The 22,097-nt window shown below is 37.0% G+C and overlaps 1 protein-coding gene across 4 annotated transcripts in view; it reads right to left on the reverse strand.

The window, feature by feature from the left end:
* LOC145673772 (DDB1- and CUL4-associated factor 11-like) overlaps positions 1 to 22,097 on the reverse strand; it is a 91,780-nt gene that overhangs the window by 54,825 nt on the left and 14,858 nt on the right. For 3 of the 4 annotated variants that reach the window (XM_081743526.1, XM_081743528.1, XM_081743527.1), the window contains exon 2: positions 9,215 to 9,323. In XM_081743526.1, coding sequence (XP_081599652.1) covers positions 9,215 to 9,323 — 109 coding nt within the window. The remainder of the gene's footprint in view (positions 1 to 9,214; positions 9,324 to 22,097) is intronic. The other variant, XM_081743529.1, reaches the window with a different exon arrangement.

A 22,097-nucleotide genomic window follows, 5' to 3' on the forward strand; every position in this document is an offset into this window, starting at 1 on the left:
TAGTGTAGACAGATCCTTAACACACCTTCTGATGCACTGAAACATCAGCAGGGTTGCAATTCAGTGTTAATTTATGAAAATTACGATTTCCCTAGTTTCCCCTTACAGAGGCCTCATTTGATTAGTTATCGATGGAATTGAAAAATTCTATTTTTCTGCTCCATGCTTTCCAAGCTACTCCAACTAAACAAACTGAAAATTAATGACAGAACATTCATACGTATTAAGTTATGAGTCAATTTACGTGTTTTGCAAAAAAAAAAAAAAAAAAAAAAAAAAAAAAAAAAAAAAAAAAAAAACATTCGGTTACATCTGGCGACACTGTGTGGTTCCTAGTGTACTTCAATCGTTGCTTCCTAGTTTAAAAATATATGCATGAACAAGGCTTTATTTTGGTATAACCATTATCACTTCAGGTTCAAAAGTTCTACTATCCCAAACTCCAGGTTGCATTGTATATTGGACACCCTGTATTTACCCATTCTGTAGTACGTGTTTCTTTTTCCAAACCTTTTTTCTCCTTGTTACCTGACCACTGAAGACGGAAGTAACCTGTTGTTCCGATACGCGTGGACAGTGTTTAGTTTCCCCACGGGAGGATTTATTGGTAAGTAACCAATTTTTTGCTAATCTGAATTATCCTCTCATGCGCCTATATAATTAATTTGAGTATTAAAACATGGTTTACCTGAAAGTAATTTTTAATGTATTTTACAGTTTAACCCTACGTACACTTAGGTAGATTAAAAATTGTCCATACTTTTATTGGGATAAGAATTTTTATGGATATTTCTTTAGTATCATGTCATAACTCAGGTTTTGTTATTTAAAAAAAAAAATCCTGCTTTCAGAGTGATCATTAAAAAAAAAAAAAAAAAAAGTGTAAACTCTACATACACCAAGGGCTTACGAGTACCATCGTACACCAAAGGAGGGTTTAAAAAATGTTCAGCGGATAAATCATTATTTTCTGTCCCAGAAAATGTAATATTCTTTGTTTTGTATCTTCAGTTGTCTTAGTTTATACTTAGTACAAAACAAAGAAGAATATTACATTTTCTGGGACAGAAAATAAGGATTTATTCGCTGAACATTTTTTAAACCCTCCTTTGGTGTGCGGTGTTAAGAGTAACCTCTTGGTGTATGCACGGTTAAAATAATTTTAGAATTATAAACTAAATACATGTATTCTTTCCAGTGTGGTGCTAGAATGCGTGTGTATTACTATGCTGACAAATGGGTATTCAGACAGATTTATTTGTAAGTTGATTACCAGGTAGTAAGACAAATATTTATAATAATGGACCTCGTTATAGTATAAATGTAATTGGATGAAAAGCTCTTTACAAGTTACCTTACTTATCATTCTTCATGACCTAGGGTAATCTTCTCTGCTTCAAGAAAGTTTATCAAGCTGCGTGATAATTTCTTAAGATAATGCAACAAATCAAAAGACCAATATCTTAGTCAACCAAGCTGGATTAACAAGTCCAAAATTAGCTACTACTACTCTCAGATACCAACATTTTATTATGGGTTCTAATAGCCAGAAAGAGTATCTCCATCCAATGCATTTTTGACTCTCTAATTTCTTGACTGGTGAGCACCAAGACTGATATGGGTATGTAGAGAATCGGTATAATCTGTAAGGTCACGAATACGTTGGTTTCGATGTCACGAAGTGAGGTGTGCTCGAACGGGAGTCGAAAACCCGATCGACTGTTTCACTAGTGTTGTAGTCACTTCTCGGGTCATCGTGCGCCACTGGAGAATCTTCCAGTGGAGATCTGGTCTATCCTCATTTCCTGACTGCTGCATAATTCTATGCCGCACATTACCCATGAAATCACAGAGATCCAGCAGGATCCTCACAAGAAGTGACGAGAACGGGCCCAGAAGCACGGATTATTTACTTATGGAGGCGTGTATCTCTGGTGACCGACGGGTTCCTCGAGCATTGTGAGTATGTGGATAACGGGAGAAGGCACGACAGTTTCCGAATATGTAAACCCCGGTCTCACATTTGACGTTGTTCTAGCGCCGGAGCTCAAAATGGCCAGACATTGCTTAAGTCTATCGGCTATTTCTACCCATGTGTCAGCTGAGCTGGGTTTGGTTCCAGTTGGAACCCATTCTTGGGCTTAGTTGTGATATCCAGGAGGCCTGTAGCTAGAAGTGTGTTATGGGGGAGGCACAGTTCAATTTGTTTCCTGACACACACACACACACACAAAAAGCGCTTTTGTAACATACCTGCGATTGGTTTCGTTTCGAACCTTTAAAATTTCGATCTCCAAACTCAGTGACCAGTCTACCATGAACAGACGCGTCTACACACTGTTTTAGTCATACTACTTTAAATTTTGATGAACCTTGCCTTCCACGTATCACAGATGGACATGTATTTTATTTAAGGTTATAAACTGAACGATATTTATAATAATTTGTAAACTTTTTTTTTTACTGCGTCAAATATTTAATACACTATTAACTGTACTCTTTAGCTGTTTTCTCACATCTTTCTTAGTATCTCCAAGCAACTCAAGCACAACCCATCTCACTTCTCGCAATTTTTCTTGCACCATTGTGTGTCCACGGTAAACAATAAGGTGAAAAAAAATTTTAAATGATAATGTAACTTCCTTCCACTCAGATAATTTATGGAGAAATGTAATTTTCTGCTACTTTGTAGAAATTTTGTTACAAATATACAAACTGGCAAAAAATTACGTAAGTCTTATTAAATTTCCTGCATAAATTCTTCACAACAATAACACTTTGAAGTGGGGATTCTAATGCAAGGAATTCACATTATTAACGAGATTTTTTTTTTTAACCTCATTGTTTACTGTGCTCATGAAATAGCTGAAGATAAAACTCTAAGAGGTGAGATGAATTTCAAATGAGTTGCCCAGATCTGCTGAGGAAGATGTCAGGAACATCGAAACAATTACACTATATATAGTGCTCGTTTTCAAATTATTAACAACTTGTATATTTTCGGGCACGCTAAGAGAAATTTCTTAAAATGTAAGCCAACATCCGAAATATACTCTGTAACTGGGAAGTCTGCTACTACTGTTCACTTTAATTCCCTAGGATCCTTGTACAGTCACTGACAAAATATAATACACATACAGAGTTAGCATAAATGATTCATTCATAGAGACACGATTTTTTGGTGACACGCAGAAACGCGAAATGTATCTGTTTTGTATGAAAATGTGTATTTAAAATATATGTGTTTTCACTATTTGTTAGGCCGTATAACGCTCGCGATTAAACGCGAAATTCTGTAGAATTAGCGAAATTTGCAACAAGTCTCGATATTCCACGAAATTTACGAGTAAGTGACAATTTTTCAATAATTTTACGATTTCTTCATTACCATTATTTATCCCTTATACATACTTGACCATGAGTAAACGCTACTAGTTCATTTGTCTACCACAATGAAATATGGGACTGTCGGATGTCTGGCGCAAGCCCTCCCTCAGTTTGTTTTCTTGGCTGCAACGAGTGTGGTCCCAGATTTGCGTCGTGTATTTCTGAACGGTAAAGCAACCGGTACATTGCTGAAAATCACATGTCTCGATAGAGCACAAGAATTTAAAGACCATGGTTACTACGTTTTTGATGCACGTAAAAAAGTAGTTGTGTACATTTTGTAATATTAGACTAGCCTGGAAGCAACGCGATTCGTGTGTGAAGCAGAATGAAAGCGAAAATCACAAAAAGAAGTTGTTGTTTTGTGTTACCGAGAAAAGAACAAATTTAACACCAGAAAACCTTGAAGCAATGCTTACCTGTTATTTGAATAAGTAAACTGTGAACACTAAAGTTTTTTTTTTTTTTTTCTATTAATATTCTCTCTGCGCGTGGTTTTTTGTTTAAATGATACTTTTATTCAATGAGGATGGTCAGTGTTATTTTTAAAAACTCAAATATTGTTTAATATAGTCATGAATGACCTCATGTCATGATTGATGAGTGGAAATTAAGGTGAAATAAAAGGTAACTAACTGTAGCTGTCAAGGAAAGTAGTATTCTTATATTGAATTTTTATTCAATGATTTTATCCCACTTTACGCATATTTTTTATAACGAAATTATGAATCTTTATTTACCACAAAATCGTGTCTCTATTCATTCATTTCGATAAGGCTATATTTTCAAAAGTATTACACATACACTGATGAAAGATATATGAAAAGAACCACAAACGCACCATGTTTGTACTGTGTGGCAGTAAGAGTCCATTATCTTTCCGATTGAGTGTGGCAGTACAAGGTTAGTACTAGTGGTCGGTACAAAAACCGGTTTTTCGGTTTTTCACCGAAACCGGTTCGGTTTTTCACCTGATCCGGTTTCGGTTTTCTTCAAAACCGATTCCGTTTTTTTTTCTTTTCAAAATTTGTTCTATTTCTGACCGGAATGGTATTTCGTTGTTCTCCGGAAACCGAATTCATTTCCACAGAAATAGTTTTATGTGTTTTCGAAAAGTTTTCACCGAAACCAGTTTTTGTGAAAACCGAACCGGTTTTGGAGAAAACCGAAATGTCGGTTTTTCGGGCTTCGGTTTTTATAGAAACCGGTTTTCGGTTTTTATAAAAACCGGTTTTGCCCATCCCTAGTTAGTACCTGTCGAAAATGCAGGGAAGGCAAGAAAAAAGTTTGTGTGTGCTTGAATGTGCCAGGTGTTCGTCTGTTATAGGTGTTTAACGCGCTTTCAGAAGAGAGTATTGAAAAGAACCGCCATGTAAACAAAGCATTTTGCGGTTGTATAGGCAATTCAAGGACACTGGTTGCTTGCGTAGAGGGAAAAGCACCTGGCCTCCCAGATCTCCTGATTTAACACCCTGCGACTTCTTTCTGTGGGGGTACGTTAAGGACCTTATTTACGTACCCCCATTACGGCAATCCTTAGTCGAGCTCAAATAACGCATCAGTGCTGCAGTGCAGACAATTGACAGGAATATGCTACAGAATGTATGGAATGAGCTCGAGTATCGTCTGGATGTGTGTCGTGTCACCAAAGTGGCACATACTGAACATTTGTAGAGGGTGTTTGGTTTGTGGTTCTTTTCGTATACCTTCCATGTGCGTACGTGTAATACTTTTGAAAATATAGCTTTTTCAAAAAGAATGAATCATTTATGCTAGCCCTGTACTTAATTCTCCCTTTTGAAACTAGCTTTCTCGAGTTTCCGATAAACTTAAGGCCCTATATTATACCGGGTGTATCGAAAGTTTGAGGCCGTCACTCCGTTATGAGTCAAGACATGAAAAATCAACAGAAACAAAAACTGCTGGCATAGGTTGTTTTCAATCTAAAACGGTAGACTTTCTTTTTCCAATCGCACCAGCCGTTTGAGCTCTACATTAGTAAGGCGCTTTATGTGAAACGAGTAAGCAACAATTTTAGTTTAGCTGGCTATTCGAACGGAATTTTAAGGGCACACAAAATACACAGGGAACGTGCCCATTATTATGCGAGGAAACCTAGAACACCTCGAATCAGTGTTGCCAGATTGGGTTACAAGTAGCGGATTGGACGGTTTTTCAACTGCCCTCGCTACCAAAATTTAAAATTAGGCGACACGCTACTTATGGACTACTTTTTACTCATCTACAGGTTATAACTCATAAGAATATGCTACTTTCTTATTTTCACATATGAAATCACAAATTATTACTTTTATATAGTATAATAAAAGTTCCGTTGAATATTCTATTCACAATGAACAATAGTTTTATTAAAAGTAACATGTTTGATACTAGTTCAGTTCTTCTTTTAGTGTTTTAATCTCCAGATCTGACAACACTAGACTTTTACAAGGCTACAAATAGTTTGTGCTGTTACAATATTACTAACCATGTTGCTGTCTCATTTAATGCGTAGGCCTAATAGTTGTACGGAGCTGTGTAAACGTGAACTTTGTAACATTGTACATGAATTTGATGTATCACTTGCACGTATTTCCACTTGAAAAACCGAAAGTTGAATCCAATATGGTGGATGCAAGATGGCGGCCGGGATGGGTAACATGTGTCACAGAAGCAGTACTTGATCCAACTTGCTTTGCATATGCCTACATTCATGTCCACTTACATCTAAATAAACTAAAAGTAATTTTGTGTCCGAGAATTATAGTAGTGTATGATTGAACTCCGGATATATGAAGGCCCATAAATGTGCAAATTACCGGTATGGGCCGCTAAAATTAGTACAATACACATTGGGCCAAGAAGAACTTTGCATTTGAACCAATTCTACACGAATTCCGAGGGGACACTTCGCGAATGTACAGTTCATGTCGCATGTCTACAAATATGTTGCTGTAGGAATATAATTTGATAAAGATTTAGCCCAATATTTTTACAACATTAGTAGCTATGTATATAATCGGCAACGACATGTATGTGGTAAATTTCGTGTCAAAAGAGCAGTAATTAAGAACAATATAACGAAAAAATCTTTCCTGTTTATTTAGCAACATTTTGTTTTACTCATTCTAATTTTTGTATTTATAATTCTTTTCCTATGAAATTTACCACAAATATTTCCCGATTATCCCATAGTATCAGTATTAAAAGTACCCTGCAAAATTATCAAATTTATATTCCCACAAGACAGTTATAGATATGCGACAATCATTTTGGACATAACTGTACCCTGTAAGTGACAGATGAAACTCTTCATCAAAAAGCCACGTCACAAAATCGGATAAATTTTACGAAATTCACTGTCGAAAGACGTCACTTAAGATCAGATGAATTCACTCCTTATTTTTAACTGATTTCAACCCACAGCAATGGAGTTGATTTTAAGGGAGCAGGTCAAAACTTCCACACTCAAAAAATGTCAAAACGCCCACACAAACGATCATAACCCCCACACAAATGGACAAATCTCCCAAATCCACGAACGGTCATAACTCCCACAGCCAAAACTTCCACACTCAGAAAATGTCAAAACGCCCACACAATCGGTCATAACTCCCACACAAATGGACAAAACTCCCACACATAGTAACGGTCACAATCCCCACTTAAATGGACAAAACTCCCACACGCAGAAATTGTCACAACCGCCAAACAAATGGACAAAACTCCCACACAATCGGACAAACCTCCCACGCTTTGAAATGATCATGGTTGCACGTCTTGTAAGTTTCACACGCTGAAAATAATGAAAAGAAGTACAAGGGAATTTACCCACTTATCACCTTCTCCACTTTGGATCATAAGCGTTTTTTTTTTTTGACTTTTCTAAATTATTTCAGCGCGTGAAACTTACAAGACATACAACCATGATCATTTCAAAGTGTGGGAGGTTTGTCCGATTGTGTGGGAGTTTTGTCCATTTGTTTGGCGGTTGTGACAATTTCTGCGTGTGGGAGTTTTGTCCATTTGTGTGGGGATTGTGACCGTTGCTGTGTGGGTGTTTTGTCCATTTGTGTGGGAGTTATGACCGATTCTGTGGGCGTATTGATATTTCTTGAGTGTGGGGGTTTTGGCTGTGGGAGTTATGACCGTTTGTGCATTTGGGAGGTTTGTCCGTCTGTATAGGAGTTATGACCAATTGAGTGGACGTTTTGACATTTCTTGAGTGTGGGAGTTTTGACCTAGACCCGATTTTAAGGCTTCAAAGAAAGAAAAAAAAATCCCACATTAAATCAAAATCGAGTACAGTTCAAGAAAGTCATCGTGTATTGTTATTACATTATGTATACATGCAAATTTTCAACTTCTGGTTAATTTTATTCGCGTTAAATTCTATTCCGACCAATATTTGAACTGATATTTTGTCCACCTAAACTCCAGTTGACAACATCGGGATTCAGCTTTTGTACGTATAATTCTCTTTTATCTTTTCTGCTACTATCCTCGAAAAATTGAGTACATAAATATAAAATATGACAGAAAAATTATATAATTATGATAAAATTTTAGATGTTCAACTTTAAGAAGATAACAGCAAAACAGAAGATCTAACAAGGAGACTTAGAGAAGTGTCACTCACCGATTTGAATGAAACTTTACATACTTGTAGAACATCGAAAAATAACTGACACGTATTATTATTATTATTATTATTATTAATTATTTCTGTAATGGTGCGGATTTAAGGGTAGAAATCACCCTTTGAACGTTAGGGGTTGTCTGCAAGCATAGACAGAATATAGTAATTTAATGTGGAAGAAAACATACTGCCAGGGGACGGGGCTGATTCAGAATCAAAATAACAAAACTCAAAATGAGTGACTAGATAAGAGGTGAGAGGCCTCACTTTAATCAAGCGTCCCGTTAACAAAATAAATAAATAAATAAAAATAAAAATAAAAAAAAAATACAGAAAGGAGTTTCAAATCGATCTGCAACCTTTTCGCAGTAACCCCTATCAACTATGATTGTTCTTGGCTAATTGCAGAGCATTTCAAACCAGCAGAATTTTTGTAATTATAATCACCATTGGATCCGCCATTTTGAGTTCTGTAATTTTGACGTCACATTCTCAATCAGCTGTCCTAAAACCCTCCTGGCAGTATGTTATCTACTACATTAAATGATTGTTTTCCGTCCATGCTTGGAAACCACCCCTAACGCTCAAAGGGTGGTTTCTACTCTTAAAGTCCACACCACTGCAGAAATAAAGTAGATGCCGATTATTTTTCGATGTTCTACAAGTATGTAAAATTTCATTCAAATCTGTGAGTTACACTTCAGTAAGTCTCCTTGTAAAAAGACTCATATTTACTTACAAAAAAGACGCTGAAACTATCACGAAGTCTTCACGAATTTAGGTGGACGAAATATGTCATTTTTCTTGAGCTTGATGTCATCTCTGGAAAATATTACTGTTAAAATAAAGTAGTTAATTTTCGGCTATATCCCATTAGCTATACTCTGTACTGTCATCTTGGTCTTGTAGTATAATAATAATAATAATAATAATAATAATAATAATAATAATAATAATAATAATAATAATAATAATAATAACCTTGATGAGGGTAGACTTTAGTACCAGTTTCATCCTGAAATGTGACGTGGTTATTGTACATTAATTTCTGGGTTTACAAAAAAACTACGCATGAGGATTATCATTTTGCTCAGCTCAAAGAAACGTATCCTCTGATACGCGTATTTTTTCTTCGCTAATAATACTCAAGAAATTCAGTTGACATAATTCTGTATAGGTGATACTTACATCCAGGACTTCTGTATTCGGGTGCATGTCGACTTTCGGTGGACTCGCTGCTGCCACAAATTCATCCTCACTATCCTCTCGATCGGCTGATATTATATGGACCTGGCCACTAATGAGAAATCAGCATCAATAGCATTTCACATGAAGCACTATCTATTTTATTAGCCATTAAAGCAGTGGTTTCCAACCAGTCGTTTGCAGCTTGCCATAGGGTGTACCGCAAAAATTAGAATTTAAATTAATTAATTAGTTAAAATCAAACGCAAAGAGTGAAAAAAAAGTGACCGACTGGACCGATACTCGAACTCGGAACCTCCAAAATACCGTGCCAATGCGTTAAGCACTACGTAACCAGTCCGCTTCCCAGGACAGACACCCACTCTCGAGGACGGTGCTCTCATTTCGTATCTCGTGGGTTGTACCACGGATTCCTGCCGTGATTGGACAACCCTGTGTCCATTATGACGGTTATGATTTCATATAGACTAATGAAAGGAGGAAACGACCAATTTTTTATTATTATTATTTATTTATTTTTACACAGAAAATCCACTATAGGTGCGAATAAAAGAAATGCATCGAAAGATTGCGATCTAGGCCAATAATTAGTTTTTTGGATAAGGGCCCACAAAATTTTTAAACGGTCCCTAAATCGAGTTTTCGTCTTTTCTACGGAATAAGCACATCATATTGAGTTAAGTGATAGTTTGGGTTTTGGGATATTAAATGTAGTTCTCCAGATATAAGGCGTAAAAAAAAAAGTTTTGATTGAAATATATTGGATCTTTTAATCCAAAACGCAACCAACAGCACCGAGAATCGAACGTAGGAACTCCAGCATCAACATGGTATCACGGAGGTCCCGAATTCGAGTCGCGGTTCAGTTGGTCACTTTTTCGCTCTTTGCATTAGAATTCGCACATATAGAGGATTTGGTATTTAAAACAAATAAAAAATCAACTGTTTCTTCCTTTCATTAGTATAGTTGAAATCAATTTTGGAACCGATTATCTCAGCCAACGCCTCCAGCTGTACTAACAACACTCAGTACTACATAGACACTTGAAATCACACGAAATCTTTAGTTTTACGTCCCACGGTTATGCCGGTTAGGCTAAAGGAGACGGTGATGATGACAGAAATGGTGGAATGAAGAAAGTGGGAGGAAACGGGAGAGCCCCGAGAAAACCCACGAGCACTGTGTTTATCCACCACAAAGTCCACACGGTGCGAGCTGGGATCGAACCAGGGACCCCAGGCACCGGAGGTGAACACTCTACCACTGAGCCACCGCTCCTCCACATAGACACTTGAGTCTTACATTGCTATTATATCATCACTTAATAAAAAACGAAGTAAATTTGTCACGATATCGTGTGATTTCAGTCAAGTGTGTCGTCAGTCAAAAAAGGTTGGGAACCACTGCATTAAGTATCACTAAATGTCCTGATAGGACGCATGTTGAATGACGGAATATAAACCTTAGATCCTCTTAAGCATCTGTTGTGTTAATTTAGTTGCACACATTTCGACGACTCCTTCTCATCATCATCGGTATGTGACTGTTAAAGAAATTTTTCATTTGTTCGTAGACTACAAAATGTTAAATCATCAACCCTTCAACTGGTTCACTGAAGTGACAAATTCACAGATGTGTCTTTTGTTGTTTAAACAATGAAATGCAATCTAAGTTTTACAACCCACGCTTATGCCGGCTAGGTGATGATAAGAAATGAAGGTAAAAAGTGGAAGGAAACGGGAGAAACTTAAGAAAACCCACGCACACGGTGTTTGTCCACCATAAAGCCAATTTGGCGCTAGCTGGGATCCAACCAAGGACCCCATGCACCAGAAGCGTACGCTTTACCTTGAGCCACCGCGGCTCCTTTTGATGTTGATGTGTAATAATGCTTTTATTTTCCTAAGGTAAAAAATTGATCATTTTGTGAGTCAACGAACCAAACTAAAGAAATCCTTAAGCTATATACTGATGATGATGTCAAGAAATAATCGAAAATATACGACCAAATTAGTAAAAACAGGGGCTTAAACTGAGTTCAAGGTTAATATTTCATTATCAAATATCATAATAAATTAAAATATTAACATAGAAAGCAAATTTTAGTACTTGATATGTACAGTTTGTTAACAAAAGTGGGTATTCCAGTAATTTCGAGATAAAGATAAGTCTTTAAAGTTCACATTTTTGAAATTTAAAGGGGGAAGAATTTTAAAGTTACATCGAACTGCCGAACTGTATTCAGATTGACTCACAAACTCCAAATTTTTCCTTTTTCTTTTTTTTTTTTCTTTCTTTTTTTAAGTGTAGTTTGATACCCACTTTTGCCAACGAAGGAAAACTTTAAATGATTCTGCTTACTATAGTATTACCTACGAGTAAGGGTATAATGTTTCTTGAAAACCTAACCCATCGCTTTTTAAACCAATACAGTTAGTCACTAACACAAAATAACGTTTAAGGACAACTCTTTTCATGAACAGATTGTTTCAATATTAATATTTGCAGTGTTATTAAGCCTAGGCAGCTTAATAATTAAAGATTGCTAGGTACCACTTCTATGTTCCTTTATCTTTCTATATAATAATTAAAAAACTTGCAATATGCTGAACGGTCCTTTAGCAAAGATACTAAAATTTACTTTTTATTAAATGCAGTAATTGAGCAACTGACAATATGCTTTATTTTTTTTGTTTTAATAGCGTGTTGTAATCAAGTTTCTCATGAGGAGTTCGAAAAAAACGTAATATATTTTTCATTGGCCTGTGATTTGAGGTCATGATATTTTATTGTTACGATCAACAAGGCACGTCAGACGTTGTTTCCAGCGACAGACAAAAGAAAAGTTTCCAAATCACATATTAATTCTTGTGGTAGGAAGAGGTAGAAGAGAGAAATTTAAATGGTATTAATCAATTTTCTGGAGGATAGTAAACAAGGTATTACCAAACATTAAAAAACCGAAAAAAAGTAGTAAAACATTACGAATAAAAAGAGGCTCTACAAATATGAAGCACCGTCACGAGAATACTAGATGTCACATCTTCATGAAAATGCTTCCGACTCATTCGAATCAAAGATGAAAACAGAGATGGTTAATCATGCCTACATATATATATCCCTCTTTGGACAACTGAAGAAGTATCTTTACGGCAGGCATTTCACGAAAGATTCAGAATTTTAATATTCACTGTGAATAGTTGGTTTTATAGATAGAGGATCTTACATTCTCGAAAGTTAGTTTTGAATATCTCAAGAATGATAAGAAGAGTGGAATGAAAATGTCATGAATGTGTACGCATGAAGTACAAGTATACAAAAGTATATACAAAAATTAGGAGACGATTTTACACATAACATTACGCGAGACAAAAAAGATATACAGGTATTAATTTAAATACGAAGGATAGTCCGAGAATAAGCTTGCCCTCTCGTTTTCCCCAGGAAAGCCAACAGCAATGGGGGAAACAAGACAGCGGTTGCACGCGCAACACACCCAGACACAAATGGGTATCGTTCGCCCACGATCCTGCAGATCGCGCCGCTGCAGCGCCTGCGCAAAGTGGAGACGAGTCTCTCAGCCTGAGCCTGGTAACTATGGAGAGAAGGCGCATTTTGACGTCGTGGTCAAAGGAAGACGTGTGAGCAGCTGTTCGCTACGAATGGGCACATGGCATATCAGAAATCCATAACCGCCTCGTGGAAGTCACAGCTGATGTTCTGTTGTTGGATGGCAATGCCAGACCACACTCAACGACAGCAACGCAATACCATATTACAGCTCTTGGATGAGAAAGCCTTGCCCAGTCGCACCTAGTTACTTCCATCCAGTGTTGCCACACTCGATACTCGTGATGATGCCAAACACGGGTGATTTTTGTAAATTATGCCACATTTTCAAATTGTCTTTCCTAACTAATTTTAAAGACCCGCCCCTACTTATCTTCATTATTTTAATGAAATGTTTTAACTGTATTCATATACAAAGCTAATATGTTGCTGTCAGGAATGATAATGAAATAAATTGGTAAATGGCACATTATAGGGGAGGAAGGTCGAATTCATATTTTAGGAATGGACAAAATTTTAAGAAATATATGCACAACATGCCGCTTCCGACACAGCCCTGAAGCATTTCTTTTAGTGTATTACTAGCTGTCCCCTGACGCTCATATCCCTCCCCTCTCAAGCTCTAAATTGAAAGGGACAGAAACATCCAAGATAACCAAACATTCAGCTTTCAGTTGACAGTAATAAAACTATGGGTAAGTGAATGTGTTTTGCAGGGTCACGTTTTGCTATTTTTGAACGTTTCTCTGAATTCAACAATAAATTACAACCGCGGAAATACTACTGGTTTCATTGCTCCCACCATCGCTTCAACTAAGAAGAATAATTGCCGACGGTCCTTAAACCATCTAAATTTTCGTTCTTTTTCTGTTCTCCACAGGGAAGAATGAAATTATGCTAGATTTGGCCAAGATGCTAGATATGGCTTCACTGCTTCCATGTGTTTCTGGCTTGAAGAAGACTCGGCGGCAGGCGGTTTGGAAGCAATACTGATATCACAGAAGCTGTTCGACGCTTCTTCAATACGCAGAGCTCTGAATTTTTCCTGGAAGGGTTTCTGAAGCTTACAGACCACTAATAACAAACATCTCAATGTACGTGGTACTTATGTGGAAAATTTTCGGAATCCACTCGTATAGCACGGGCACAGGATGACCGAAATAACCTCAAGATAAAAATGGAATATGAACCTTAGCTAGTGACTGTAGAAAGTCGACATTTATTACCCTCTATTTCACGTTCAATCACAGTCGATAAAGGTTTTCTTTGTCCACTGTTCACAAGTAACTTTCTTCTACTAGTTAGTAGTTCACCCTTTCGCTGATCAGAAATACTGACAACAGGTATATTTTAAACAAAAAGTATTGTCTTAAGTCGGTGCTTTGTCTTTTTGCATGTTTATCAAAGCACGACCTTAATTTAACAAGAAAGAAAGAAAGAAGAAACATGATCACTTATGGAACATACAATATTTTGAGTCATGGTCCATTGTATATTGCTTCTCATGACCCAAATTTACGAAATAATAAACCAACAAAGGAAAACGGTAGTATCTCTCCCCTTTTACTTATTAATGTCGACTTTCTACAATGTGAAAAAAAAGACCTATCTTCATGTCAGGTCTCTATTTAGTTGCTTCGTTCAGTTCTTTCATCAGTAGTCACTCTTTCTATTTGTTTATTCTCCTATTATTCACTGTCCTGCACACTAACAATTTCAAAGTTTCCGTTTTTTTTAATTTTTTTAAAGGTACTTGTTCACATTTTAAAACATACATGAAGTTATGAACCAACACACACACACATAAAATAAATATTGATATCTGATTCCGAGAATGAAAGAAGTGAAAAAAGAGCAAACTGTTGTCATGTCTAGTATCCCTTTTTAATACCTTTGATTCTACATTTTAAGAGGCCTAATCATTGCGAAATTAAAATACCGCTAATTTTATAGTAATTATATGATATCTTCAAATAGATAAAAGATAATCGAAATTTGGAACAAGAGCGTCCTAGATAATATTACTTTGAATGAGGTACAGTTATCACGAGTCACTTAGTAGCTTTCCGTTTGCAGCCATTTAGAAACGCGAAAATAAATGCCAATTTTCTAAATGGCTGGAAATCGAAAGCAGATATGCGAGTCGTGATAACAGTATCTCATGTAAAATAATATTGTCTAGCGAGCTCTTGTTCCACATTTCGATTAACTTTTATCTATTTGAAGACATCACATAATTACTGTAAAATTAGCATTATTTTAATTTCGTCGTGATGGGACCTCTTAGTGACGAGACCTTAAGTCTCGAATCTTCAATGTCTGTATTCTCCTTCAATAATTTCCATGAAAGCATCTTTCTTCAGGAAGCACATCACAAGGTCGTTTCTCAAACTGTGTTCCGCGGACCACAACTTGTCTTCCAAGTTTGCTGTTATGATCCTTTTCGACTGAACCTTAGTCCAAAAAGACACATAACAACAAAATTTTAGTGAACTGCATACTACACAGTATGGGCTATACGCATACAAATTCAATTAGCTTATATTCTTCTCTGGTGAACTAATAAAGAAGAATACTTTAATACCAAATAAAGAATTTGTACACAGTTGTAATTATATTAACTAACTAACTAACTTTACGGCCTATGGAACTCGGAGGTCCAATGCCGCATTCACAAAAGCTTTCTATCGACTTCTATCCTTAGCCAACTGGATAAAGTTTCTACTTTGTATTCCTATTTCTTCAAGATCCATCTTAATATTGTCTTCCCATCTGCGCCTAGACCTTCTTAATGGTCATTTTCCGATTGGATTTCCAGTCAAAACCTTGAAATCGTTCCTATTTTCTTCCATTCTGGCTGCATGATCTGCCCACCTGAACCTCCTAGACTCGGGGACCCTAACAATGTTCGGTAAACGGTATAACTTATGTACTTTCTTGTTATGAAGTTTCCGCCATCCCCTATTCCCGTTTTTCTTGGGTGCGAATTTTCGTCACAAGATCTTATTCTCAAACACTTTCAGTCTACGTTCTTCTCTCAGAGTAAGTGGACATGTTTTGCAACCCGACAGAAGGACAGGCATAATTATCGTTTTATATATTTTAAGCTTCAAATTCCTCAACAGAATTCACGACGATAACAGATTTTGAACTGTGTAATAACATTAATTCCCTGCTTTTAGTCGACATTTAATTTCTTCGTAAAAAAGGTTTTGGTCTGTTAGTGATTGTATTGGATTTCATTTATTACGGTAAGTAAGTATACATGGAAAACAGTGTGTAAAGTGACAAGTAAAAATTAACATCAAGAAATAACATCTGATGTAAAAACAGTTACTAGAAATAGTTCTTATTCCTGTCTTAGTGGACGGGGAATATTTGTAAATAAAGTGCAAATACTCCCCCCCCTTTTTTTTTAAAAGAATTTTCCGGTTGAGGTGTATGTTATTGACATGTGAGTGGTACCGTTGGAAAGTGCACGTTATACTGAAGAAAATGGCTTTGAACCAAGACCCTAGGATAAGTAGTAATGGCGCAGTAAAATTTTAGAATATATATAATGGATCACCTTGAGACTTTCAAAATTTTTTCCATCCTTTGTTTTCAAGGTACAAGACTGAAATTTTGCACACACACTGTGTAGATAACTACGTATTTTTAAAGAAATTTTCAGATCCCTACGTGTACCCAGGCCTGGGCCAGAGGGGAGCAAACGTTTACATTCTTTTTTTCGAAAATCTTCCAGTTTTCCCCGATTTTCCCGTTTCTGGTGCATAATACGGAAAGCGAGTGGTGCCGTTGGAAAGGACGCTCTATTCTGAAGAAAAAAGAAGAGGTATGTACGATAAACAGTAAGGAAGCAGGAGATCTTTGACGAAAGTCTAAAATTTACCTCAAAAAGTGGAAATCCCATGGCAAAGACCTAAAACCGCAGAATCCTTATCCCTAGAGTCCCTTGTATGTTCCTTTATCCTGGTCTGAGTATTTCTGTTTACCATGGCGACATAAGAGTTTCCACACCGTCATATAGTATGTACATTATTGTTCATATACTACAGCATGTACAGTAGTTTCCGTAGTCCATAAAATGTTTATTTGTAATGATCGAAGATTTATAAGTTGCCTGCAAACCATATTTCTTTGCAACGTTATTCAAATTAACTAATAATTTTGACAATTGTAAATTTATTTAATTACAGTCTAGCGTTCCTTTCAGCAGCGAGGGTACATGAGACATAGACCTACAGCTTAACGTGGAATCCGAATCACTCTAGCAGTGAATCTTTATCAGTCATGCTGGAGAAAAGGCAAATATGCCTTGAAAGTGTTTATGAAATAAATTTTTATGAGTGTTGTACGTAAGTGTTTTTTGCTTATTTGAATATTCTAATATGTATCCAATAGTGTCTATTAGCAATTAATAACATAGAGGTTTAAAAAAATCGATGTTAGTGAAACATCATTTACACGACAAACTTACAAAACTCAATGTAAAATAAAAGTTATATAAACTAGGGAATAACAAAAATAAATAAATAAATAAAATAAATGTTTCCTTCCGCAATTCCTAACTTCAATCGTCTTTTAACTTTTGTCCAATATCACCTTGAGTGGCGTAACTAACAGACCCGCGATGTGCGGAGGCCCATGGCAAAATGGGACCAATTTAAGTTTCGAAGATTAACTTTATGATGATATTATATTAAAATCCACTTTTTAAGTTTCATATTTCACACTATTTCCTGAATATTGTTTTGTAGTCGAATTCAATAGACGATTTCAGAACAAGAAAACCCCAGTTCTTGCAATTGCACGAAATACTCACAGGGCTCTGTCCGTTGTCAATAGGCCATAAATCTAAGAAAACAATAGGCGACCCTTGGTTAGGAGGAGGAAAAGAAGTTGCCAAACGTCCCATTCTCTCGAGATTCTTTTTATTTAATTTACCACAAAAAGTATTAACATTATGTCTTTATTTGTCACTTGCTTTCCTTTCCTTTTTTTTCTTTTTTCTTCCTCTAAGTAATGACATTAGACATCTGGCAACATTCACCAACCACCGCCCTAACGAAGGCTGGGTTGCTCTTTTGGTACTGGTGTGAGACAAGTTTTTTATGTTTTAAAGTTTCCCATAATATTTTCGGATCGATGTCTAAAATGCCATTTAATTTACCGCGAAGACTGTAGGAATATAACACAGAAAGGAAGCGACTATCTCTGTATATAAAAGAATAAAAATGAAATCTTTGAGTTTTACGTCCCACGGTTATGCCGGTGAGGCTAAAGGAGACGGTGATGATGAGTAATGAATGAAATGGTAGAATGAAGAAAGTGGGAGGAAATGGGAGAATTCCGAGAAAACCCACGCACACCACTTGGCGAGAGCTGGGATCGAACCCGGGACCCCAAACACCAGAGGTGAACGCTCTACCACTGAGCCACCGCGGCCCCCTGTATATAAAAGAATTCCTGGGTGAGTGTGTGACTGATTGTTTAGAAAGAGCGTTAAAAGAAATACTGCAGTGATTGGTAAACAACCTTCCTCTTCGTTTTTTGTTTACAACACGTGCAGCTATCTGGCACACGCCAGCTTTCCTTAACCACTCAATAACAGATGATGCGTCATGTGGGTTGATTGAAGCATACGGTAACAGGGAGCAGAGTACTGTAAAAGATCAAAGAGCTCTGCTTGACTGCGACATCATCATCTGGTTTCGCGTTTACCCTTACGTGCTGAATCACAAGATTCCAGCACGGAACAGCACTGTGAGAAATAAGAACCCTGTACGTGACTGAGAATTCAAACAGCGCTCGCCTCTACCAATTTCTTCAATGCTAGTCCTCTCCTTTTTCTTACTAAAGTTCCCGACTCTCTGGTGCTCTCTAGAAAAGTGTCTAATGAGTAGGTCAAATTTACACTAGTTCACTGGAATGTCTGGAAAGGACCGAAATCACGAAGACAAATATTGCATTTTCTCTTAAATAAAATCTCTCCCTGCACACGTACACGGCACGTGGAAGTACATACGTGAAATCTTTCGTAACTGGTAATACCAAAACAACGGCACTGACTCTGTGAATCGAGCAGGCAAGTCCAAAACGAACGCTTCACACAACAGTTTACTACAAGCGACTCATTGGCTAAGCGAAATCACGTACTTTCTTTAGTACGTTGCGTGGCGAGAACTCGCGCCTACAAACTTAATTTACAAATACTGCATGCAGCTGTACTAAGTTTACATAAGGTCACTTTAAATTTTTCTTCATGTGATGTCGCTATGGCTACTCCAGCAATATATAGTTCTCGAAATGCCTTTTGTATATAGTGTATATCCAATTATTCGGCAAAATTTTGTTAACCGGAAATTTTCAAGTTCTGCTATTGCCGGTTACGAGAGATCTTACTGTACACAGCGCACATCAGTACACCAGCGTAAGTCGGCCAAATGTTTTCTGTGTAATTTTTGTTTCTGTGAAATCACCGGACATAAGATGGACAAATTAAGTCCAAATTCAAAATTAACAAGAAAAAAAAGCAAGTTTTACGTCCCACGAGTATGCTGGCTAGACTAAAGGAGACATGATGATAAATGGATGAAATGATGGAATGAAGGAAGTGGGGCAAAACGGGAAAACCCCGAGTAAACCCACGCACACGGTGTTTGTCCACCACAAAACACTTCGCGCGAGCTGGATCGAACCAAGGCCCCTTTCCACTAGAGGTGAACACTCTATCACTGAGCTACCGCGGCCCCTACCAAGTTACCAAAATTTGCAAAATTTCCAAGCAGAACTGAATATTCGGCAACAAAAGTCACAATCGTCTGTACATTCGGAAAACGATTTACACTAGTTGAAATGAGATTTCATCCAATCGATACAGATAAAGTTCTTCAAGTGAGTTCTAGCAAACATGCAAACAACAAATTTATATTTTTGTTAATTATTTCAAAGTTGTCCCTAATGCTTCACAAACTTCTCTATTTAAGACTTTACACGTTTAAAAGATAAAACTACCAAAACAATCCAATCTTTGGTCGTAAGTCTGGAATACTGAATATAAATCCATACGAGTATGTATAATCGGAAATCAAAATAGGGAATCCACACCTCCTTTTGTCTACAAATGGGCTTATATACATAAAGTTTCAGACTCTACCACTTACTTAAGTATAAGTTCTGTCCTATTTTAAAGAAATTCCCCACCAATTTCAGGATCTGCATCCCTAGTTTAAGTCATAACAACCAGGACTTGGATGGTTCCCCGCCCAATCGCCTACGGAGCCCTATACCTTTGAGCTATTTACCCGCATCCGCTGTCTCGGTTCCTATAATTCCCGGCAGGCAGTGAAACAAATCCTCTTGTGCAAACATGTAAAACAAGACTGAAAATCACTAATGGAACACAAGTTCCAAAGCATTAATTGACCGGTTTTTGTAAAGAATTAGGGGTGCACATTTACGATAGTTGTCATAAACAGGGAAATTTTACTGTTAAAATGAGTGAGTGCACATGAAAGAGGACTATATTAGATATTAATTTCCACCGGTGGAGTATTCTGCACTTTGCAGGGAAGCAGTAATAATGTTCAAAAGAGTGGAACTACTCAAAGCGCTACAGGAATTCGTGTAACTGTTAACAATCCTGAGTACTTACATTAATGTTTACAGTAGACAATATGTTATAGAAGTGCTACGGCGCTGACCTAACTGCTTTGCCCTGCACTGTATGAATAATTGTATATCCACCATCGCTTCGCGCCTACACACTATGGATGCACCCACGCGTAGGTCCACCGGTTTCGGCCTGCTTGGACACGGAAAAGATACAATTTTTGGTTTTGATGGCCACCTAGCGCAGGTGTGTGATTTTATTTTTGCATGAATAATCGTTTTATGGTACATTAGTTTACTATTAATCAGTGTGCAAAAATTGTGACCATTATTTGCGCCACAAAAATAAGACTGCAGAATGTCTTAGGAAACCACATAAAGCAAGGGAGTAAAGCAAACTAATTGTTTGAATCTGACAAATTATTGTAAATCTGCACGGAATTGAGTGGGTTACGTTTCGATGAAGGCGCCAGTAGTATTTTAAAAATAGAAAATTTACAGAAGAAAATATATTGATGCAAGTAGTTAGTCCTAACATAATATTAACAAAAATTAGAGAAACTAACTTTTTTTAAAAAAAAGGCTGTTACAATTCCACTAAACATTGGCCAAAATTAGTCAATTTGGGTTAAGTGCTGTTCGTTGGACCAATTTTAGAAAATTTACCGGGTCAGTTGGAGAATTTAGTTTCGTTTGTGAGGACAGTGATTGAATGCCAGGTGAGAGGAATAGCTGACTTTAAGCACGTGGTGGTTGTTGTCGGTAGTTTTTGATGATGTAAGCGGTACTGTATGTGGAAGCGGAAGGGACTCCACATTTGTTATGACTTACTCCCGAGAAAGGCAGTGTGGAAATGGCGCGTACATTTCTACACGATTGTACACGATTTTCTACTTGAAACTGGAAAAGTTTACACGCCTCTATTTTGAAGATCTGACCTAATATAACCTAATTAAATACATTTTGTTACTTTTTTGGAAGGAATTTGATATTCTTTCAAAATTCACACATAAAGTAAGTGTTTTATGACATAAACTATGTTTTGCGTTATACTGGTTCGCATATCCACCGTCGCTGACGCGCCTGCTCTCTACGATCATATCCCCTCGTTTCCGTTCAGGTCCCTCTGCTGCGCTCCAGCTGGATTCGGTTAGATAACAGTGGTGCTTTTTAATTGCAACCTAGGAAAAGTTTTTTCTTTCTTTTGCACAATAGTTATTATCGCGTACATACACTAAAAGTCCTCCTAAATTGAATGTGCACGGAGGAATGCAAGTCCACAACCCCATCGACGCCTCCGAAGCCGGTACTTGACCCAGAGTCACTACCAAGTGATTTGGAGAAGTAATACCCCTTCTTTTGATTTCCTGGAAAATGTTTACGCCTCAGTTTTGAAGGCTTAACATAACCTAACATAATATAACCCAATTTACTACATTTCGGATGCTGTGTGTGTGTGTGGGGGGGGGGGCATACAGTACTAATACCATAATTTTGAACATGGTATGCAAAGAACATTTATTGACATACTAACATGGGGAGATACAATGATAACATAAAATAATCTTTAAAAGCTAATTTGATAATTTACGCAAATACGGCAACAAAAATAACATATACTATGCAGAAGTTCAATCCCAGTTTTAGACTTAACACAATAATCATTATCCTCCATATTAA

The sequence above is a fragment of the Thermobia domestica genome, chromosome 17 (assembly GCF_964235325.1).
Source record: "Thermobia domestica chromosome 17, izTheDome1.hap1.1, whole genome shotgun sequence".
NCBI lineage: Eukaryota > Metazoa > Arthropoda > Insecta > Zygentoma > Lepismatidae > Thermobia > Thermobia domestica.